General features: G+C 35.0%; 1 protein-coding gene across 2 annotated transcripts; it reads left to right on the top strand.

Annotated features, from left to right (window-relative positions):
* The first annotated feature begins 493 nt into the window (after window positions 1-493).
* On the top strand, window positions 494-7215 carry LOC138310632 (putative acyl--CoA ligase YdaB). 2 transcript variants are annotated; one of them, XM_069251914.1, is made up of 2 exons: window positions 494-717; window positions 4746-7215. In XM_069251914.1, exon 2 carries the CDS (start codon window positions 4755-4757, stop codon window positions 6450-6452), a length of 1698 nt encoding a protein of 565 aa, XP_069108015.1. In that variant the 5' UTR covers window positions 494-717; window positions 4746-4754; the 3' UTR covers window positions 6453-7215. The 2 variants fall into 2 exon arrangements, with proteins under 2 accessions (XP_069108015.1, XP_069108016.1); XM_069251915.1 differs by lacking the exon at window positions 494-717 and adding an exon at window positions 940-1087.
* The last annotated feature ends 1090 nt before the right edge of the window (window positions 7216-8305 follow it).

The following is an 8305-nucleotide window of genomic DNA, read 5'->3' as shown; positions in this document are numbered from 1 at the left end:
GATGTTTATGATTTTATTTTCCTAATGTGTAAGGATGCTGAACGTGATAATACAACCAATTTGGGGCCCTTTAGGGTTTTTTTTAGTCTGTTAATTTGTCATATTTCCATGTTAAAGTTTTTAAGCAAGTTTCTATTTTGTCTATTGTTTAAGCTTAAGTCATCATAAATGTTTATGATTTTATTTTCTTAATGTGTATGGATGCTGAACGTGATAATTCAACCAATTTGGGGTCCTTTAGGGTTTTTTTGAGTCTGTTAATTTGTCATATTTTCATGTTGAAGTTTTTGAGCAAGTTTCTATTTTGTCTACTGTTTACATAAAAAAATTACTGCAAAAGAAGACATTTCAACTTCTGTTGGAGGCAAAATAATATAGACTGAGGGCACTGCTTGAAATTTTTAAATAATATAGACTGAGTAAATACTTGAATATCAACTTCTTCTGAACAGGCGAGCTTTGCTGTTCTCCAACAGCTCTTGTTTCAATATGTTAGAGACTTGTATCCAGTCTAGGTAAGACTCAATCAGGTGAGTCTCTACATCTGATACATTATAGGTACACTGCTCCACACACACACACCTCGACGATACCCCACAGCGTAAAGATAGTTGACACAGATATCCTTCAGAAGTCACGCATCACAGAATATGGAGGTCATCAAATGGACTTCTAAACATCGACGCGCCGTGTTGAAATCGTCTGTACACAAAGAAGGTAAGACAAAAAAACTAAATCTTTATCCCTAAACTTTTAGTGACATGAGGACATAGACATTGCATTGTATATTGAGGTGGCTGTTAGAGTTCCACATTATTTTCATAAATTGGGAAAGCCGATAGTTCGTGTGTTCAAATAATGATAATGGTCTTTGTCCTGTATAACAGTATATGGGTCAATGAAGTAATATATCTATGTCATTGGTAATGACATGGGTTATATTACAGATAGCACTAGATCCTTACAAACGTGTATGTAGGATACGAAACACCACTAACATGTAGTATTAGTGGTGAATGTGTAAGGAGTTCAGAAGTAATTACAACACTGTGGACAAAAATATATCACTTTTGCGAGGTGATCTGAAGTAAGTGCGTATACAATGATCAAAAAAGCCTTTTTTCCATTTACCAAATAATCTATCTTTTGTATGTACACGTATATAAATATTGATATGTGAATAAATACTGTATAAACCAAAAACAAGCTCTAAGAGAGGGATAAAGATTGTCCGGGAATTACCTCGAAACAATTTTTCCTTGTAGAAATAGGCACTATAGATTTGTAGAATTTATACCACTATATTATATTCAATAAGTGTTTTGTGTTACAATTGTATGGTGTACAGTGGTAATTGTATTGATGATCTATAAGCCTCGTGTTTAGTAATATATCTGTTTTTAATTATAGGTAGACTTTAAATTACACGTACAGACAGAAATGTATAACAGAGTTGAACAGTTTAGAAGTCTGATGTGTACTTATATATATTTTGTTTGTTTTATTAATTTGTTAGGATTTATAGTCAGGGATAACCTTACATCAACTTCATGTTTAGTTTTTGTTTTTAACTTCTTGGTAATAATCTGTTTTAAGATATCCTCACAATTAACGAAAATGGTTTTGTGATAAAACAAAACAATACTAAGAGTACTATATCAGCATTTATATACGTAAAACGATTAAAATACATGAATGACATACGTACATGTATATGTGTGTACATGTACATGCAAGGCAAATACCAGGTAGTATGATATGCAATGTAGATAGTTTCTATGGATAATAATGACGATCATGATGATGATGATGATTATGATGAATGATGATATGATAATGATGATGATGACGTTTATGATGATGATGATGATCACGATGATGATGTTGATGATGATGATGATGATGATTACGATAATGATGATCACGATGACGATGATGATTACGATAATGACGATTACGATGATGATGATGATAATGATAATGACGATGATGATCACGACGACAATGGTGATGATGATGATGATGATGATGATGATGATGACCACGATGACGATGACGACGATGATGATAATAATAATAATAATGATGATGATCACGATGATGATGATGATGATGATGATGATGATGATGATGATGATGACGAATACAGTAATGATGACCACGATGACGATGATGATGATGATTACGATCATGATGACCACGATGACGATGATGATGATGATGATGATGATGATGATGATGATCATGATGACGATGATGATGATGACGATGATGATGATGATGATGATAATAATAATAATGATGATGATCACGATGATGACTATGTAATAGTAATAGCGTGTAAACAAAAGTGACTTTTGTACGCAAGTTAGGATGTACGTGTGTACATGAATGTATGTGTACTGTAAAATCATGCAAAAAATGAAATAAAAATAATAAAACTTCCATTCAATTTTTAATGATTAATGTGTATTAAAATAATAGTAAGAAAATAAGTTATAATTGTGCCATGCAGGAGTACTTGTGACATAGAAGTTTTAACAAGACCATTAAATGTCTTTCTTTTTTATCTATTAAGAAACAAATCATCTAAAGAAGTCGAGTGTAAAATATATTGATTGTTAATTTTGAGTTCCACCTATCTATTGGTCATTGATATCACTTAATATATTTGTGATGAATCTTACCGTTTGTTTTTATTTAGGTTGACAATGTATACGTTTTCATCAGATATTGATTACATTTTGTTATGGAAACGTAGTCACAGTGTATGAACGGAAGTGTATAGTATTTTTTAAATTTCGTAATTGCGAGTCTGTATAGCGGTACTCGGTCACTTGCATAGACAAATGAAACGATGGATAGTGGATCATTTTTGCCAATTTTATTCATTCTAAACGTGTTTTCTTCAGTTATAAACGGCGTCATGGATAGCAGTTTGAACTACCAATGACTATTGAAATGTTGAGGGTTAACCAGCATTAACATTTCAGACACTTTTGTGAGTTGATCTGCTGTTCATTATCAAGAATTGAGACACCCGCCTAATATTTGCAATATTTTGTAGGTATTTTGTCTGGCTTTCTTTATTTAAAACACCATCACAGGTTTATAAAAGAATCCAACAATATAAAACACATAAATACATATTAATGGACACAATATCTTTTACTTAATCGTATTTTGAAGTTGTAGGATTATCAGTATATATATTGTATGGTCGCTTGCATTGTTTTGAAACTGGCGATGTATAGTCACTTGTTATCAAGAGGAAATATATTCAGTGATAAAAGGCTCTGAAGCTGACAAATTAAACAAATCAGTCTAACAGAGTTATCAAATACACTATCAATTTAAACGTTTAGTCGACTTTTTTGCACAGATCATATATAGTCATTTACAATTTAGATGGAGTAAATGTAACAAAAATGCAATAGAATGCACCACGTTGTGATACTTCAGGTATAACTTGAATTTCCATGGACCGATCAATACTTAAAAAAAATGTCCGAATGACGGAGTAAAAAAATACTTCTAGAATCATCAACGAAAATTACTTACGTCATTTTTCATATTTCTTACGACGGAAATGGCCATTCACTTACAAAATTATTTTCATATTTTCGTGTCTAACGTTATTCCACGGGGATTCAATTTCGCGATTTAAACTTTTGTTTTTAATGTAATGCTATTGTTGCGGCGACTGATTTTCGCAATTTCTTACATGTGCATCACCAGCGAAATAAGTAAAATCTAATCGCACGCGTAAATATATTTTGGTTTCAAATATAAGTTATAGGGAAAAGAATAATTCCATTAGTATAGACAAAAATAATGTCAAATTTGCTAGGCGGTCTGGCCCATTATCAAGACACAAAAAGAACAAACAAAATGTCCTTTTAATGACGTCGTGGTCAAAATGCACACATACTCACATTTTTTTTATAAAATAATAACGTAAAGAGGCTGATTAATATTAGTGATGATAGTGATGAGCATCTAATCTACCCTTGTGCGTCTGTATCGATTGGTATGTACATATTCAAAATCGTTGTCGCTCGGGAATCATGTGATAAAAAAGTGATCCTTCCATTAATCAAGTCATCAAAAACAAGATTAACGCAACTTTCAACTTTTTGTTTATATGTTTCTCAATGCTGAACGCATCCTTTGGCCTAAATGATATCATATGTAAGTTCCCTTTGCTAGAAAATTGCTGAAAAGTAGAAATATGGAGATTTTTGCGCAAGTGACTATACAGTATTTTTTTAAATTAAAACAAGCGACTATACAAAACTATTTCGTGTATGCATATTTTAAGATATGTTTAGCCGCTTTCTAATAACGGATGGTGTAGAATAAAGAAACTGTAATTAAATAAATAATCAAATTACTCATATAAGTTACAATTATAACATATATATTTCAGGAAAAACGGGAGAAAACATAATTTCTTCCGAAAACACATCGCAGTTTTGATCGTAATTCAGTTATTACACTTCGATTCTTATCTATTGCTAACATTATTTTCCAAATCATGTTCATGAATTTATAAATATACATGTAATAAGGACGTCTATAATGCTAAACATATTTGTAGTTACGATTAATACCGATATTTGGTGTTTTACCGACCTGTATACCATGCCTTTTTTCATTCATCCCGCTTCGATACTCACAAGTTCATACACTGTGGTAGTTTGTCTTTAACGCATTAGAACCTACAATAATAATTCTCTTTCCAGGATAGTCAGATGAGCGCAGCAATGGCCTTCAGCTACCTACACACCCCTCCCATCAAATCCAACGCCTACACGACAGTCGATTTAGTAGCAAGAGAGAATGCTCGACTGCGTCCAGACCAGGAGATCTTTATATTAAGAGAACTCAATGGATCAAGATCAAGTTTGACAAATGCAGCTCTATATCAACAGGCCGAACAGGTAGCCAAACACCTTGTGTCCCAAGGAGTTCAGAAAGATGATTTGGTAGCACTGATAGGACCAAACACATTAGAAGTGGTCGTCGGGATGTTAGGTATACTGACAGTGGGGGCTGTAGTTCTGAATGTTACCGTCAACATGAAAACGGCTCTCGATGTCAAAGCATTATTTGAACTTACAAATACAAAATGCATAATGGTGGATAGTGGGAAAGATGGTCGTCTTCTCGCTCCAATCAAGACAATGTTAGAGCATTGTGATGGGGACAGAGGTGAATCAATGCAAGTTATCTCCCTTCGCGAGACAACTTCTGCAGAATTTAGGGTAACAGAGACATTGAAGAACATTTTGGCATGCAGTTTAAAGGAAGTAAGTCTTCCCGTCATTTACCCAGAAGACAACGCAATAGTCTTCACAACATCCGGTAGTACTGGGAAACCAAAAATGGTTTTCCATTCTCACTTCGACTTTGCAAGCTTTCCGTTTACTATCTCTCCGCCTACAGCCGACTACGAGGTTATTTCATTCATTGAGAGACCGTTTGCTTGGATTGGAGGTACACCCGTATGCGGAATCCTTCGAAGCGAAACTAAAGTCTTCATGGATTCGACTGTTGCATTGAATAGCCAAAATGCTGCATTTCTTTGGAAAGTCCTGAAAGAGGAACGGTGTACAGATGCCTTGTTGCTGCCTTTTGTGATCCACGACCTACTTCAGCTGCCGAAAACATTGACAGAAGATGGATTCAGGCTTAAGCATGTCACCACAGGTGGGCAGATGGTTGACAACTTCTACACTGGGATCATAGGTCAATTTTGTGACAAAATGCTTATAATATATGCATCTACGGAAACTGCATCCATTGCGTTGAATGGACCAATTGATGGTAGAACCTCTATAGAAGCAGGGGACGTTGGCCAACCTTACCCTGGGGTGGAGATTCGAGTCGTTGATCAGCAAGATATACCTATTGAAAAAGGATCGATAGGAAAGATACAGGTACGCTCTTCACAAATTATGAAGACATATTTTGGAGATCAGCAACTTACGAGAGGGGCATTTACTGAAGAGAACTGGTTCCGGACCGGAGATATTGGCAAAGTATCTTTCAATGGAAATCTAATTGTTCTTGGAAGAGAAAACGATGTGATATCCAGAGGAACTCGCAAAATTTATCCCGGTATGTTAGAATTTCTACTGAAACAGATGAAGATGATCAAAGAGGTTTGCGTTGTCCCTGTGCCTGACAAAAGGTTGTTAGAAGAGGTCTGTGTCTGTTTTGTACCTTCAGGGGAGCTAACTCCAGAAGACGTCCAACAGTATTGCAAAGATAATCTCTTCCAGGAGAACACCGTCGATAGCCTTGGCGAAATGCCAGCGTATTTTCTGAAGTTTGAATCATTTCCAAAATTAAGCACCGGAAAGCCAGATAAAAAAGGCATACGGCAAAGCGCTACTGTCAAGTTGGGACTAACTGAAGTTAGTGTAGTTGGTCAGTGTAAAACATAGACATTAAGAAGGAATAGTTTCAGGATGACACAATACTACATCGGATAGCTCATTTAACGTTTTAACATGTGTGACTTCATCAGGACTAAGCATAGGCTCCAGTGTTCCCCCTTAAGGATTTTTTCCTGTTGGTCCTAAGAACCGGTTGACCCTAAAAATTACCGGTCCTGAATGAAAGTTACTAGTCCTTACGAAGTTACAATTCATTCTTACAGTTTATAAACTCCATAGCAAAATAAAAGTTTTACTAACAAAATAGATCAGCATGTCCGGATTAGTATCGTAGGCTCTCAACAAAGTTGACTGAAAACCAGAATACTACGAACATTTGTTTCGTAATTACTATGCAGATACCAGTATGTGACTGTGTTAGATATCAACAAAACTTGGTCAGAATATATACAACCATCCATGTTGAAATATAGACTGTGAAGATAAAAAGTTTATCTTTAATCAAACATTTTTAATCCTCATATACATATTTGGAACTTTTGAAATATTAAAAATAAAGCTGTATACGTCGATCTCCAGATACCAAAACGGCGTTTGTAAGGTACAATTGACGCTGATAAATCCCACCTTCTAATGATTGTGATATCGTGTTCTGGCGTGATCATTTTTACAATAACGGAAGGTGAGACCAATCGACGGTGAAACGTACTTGATCCATGTCGTTTTGATATCTTGAATGTACCGTCTGTACTTTGATTCTTCTGAAACTGTAGATATTTTTGAAAGTAATAAAACATAACTACAAATAAGATTTTTAGACTTACATTGTTACGCTCGCAAACATTACACGGACCAGACATCTGGTAGATAAGCGAATTAATGTGTTATTCAGTTAAGAACAACATATGGGGCGCCAAATGGGACACTTGTGGTTTTGTACACGAAATCCAGTTTTGTGTAGACAAAAATAACTCTGAGTTCAGATCAACAAAATTTATAACATATTACAAAAAGAAAATTAAAGAAACAATCTTCCAGTGGACAAAAACCATTTTTGTTATGACAAATTTCATTTTTGTGGACAGAATTCATTTTTATGGACAGAATTCATTTTCGTTTCGACAATATTCAATTTCGTCAGTTAAGTACATGTATGCAAATGAGTCCATGTTTGACCTTTACTTGTACGCTGCTAACCGATCTGTTAAAACGCTTACAATTCGCTCATTCTTTTGCGAAGGGTGACTAGACTTGGAAGTTGTAATAGTGAACGCATATTTGTTGAATATGAACGTATTCATTACGTTTATGATAATTCATGTGCATTTTCCCTGAAAGACTAATTTCCATAAAGTATCCATTTCTGTACGTACGTAATCGGTGACAAAATTGACTTTTGTGACACAAAATTGAATTTTGTGTTCAATTTTCATTTTTGTCTAACAAAACCCATTTTTTTTCGTTCACAAAAATGAACTTTGTCATGACAGAAATGATTGTTATGTGCACAAAAAATAATTTTGTGTGCTGGAAGATGATTTTGCAAGACGATGATTTCGTCATGACAGAATTCAATATTGTGTACATAAAATTGATTTTGATTACAAAAAGATAAAGTCCCAATCGGCGCCCCGTACAACAACATGCAACGCTTTTTAGGTCATGATGACCTCATGCTTCGTCCGTCGTCGTGAGCCGTGCGCCGTCCGCCGTGCCGCCGTCCGTAAACTTTTCACATTTCAATCTTCTTCTCCAGTTTGACCAGTGGGATTCAGCTGAAACTGAAATGATCCTGACATGGTCCCGACAAAGTTTTCTTATTTTTCGGGTCGATCCGAAATCCAAGATGGCCGCCACAGCCGCCATCTTGAAAACACATTTTGAACTTCTTCTCAAGTTGT

Source organism: Argopecten irradians, chromosome 16 (genome assembly GCF_041381155.1).
Source record: "Argopecten irradians isolate NY chromosome 16, Ai_NY, whole genome shotgun sequence".
NCBI lineage: Eukaryota > Metazoa > Mollusca > Bivalvia > Pectinida > Pectinidae > Argopecten > Argopecten irradians.
Note: the sequence above shows the minus strand (reverse complement) of the source record. Positions and strands in the feature narration are given on the sequence as shown.

Coding starts and splice junctions, on each gene's coding strand:
- LOC138310632 (XM_069251914.1), top strand. CDS start 4,755: ATGAGCGCAGCAATGGCCTTCAGCTACCTACACACCCCTCCCATCAAA.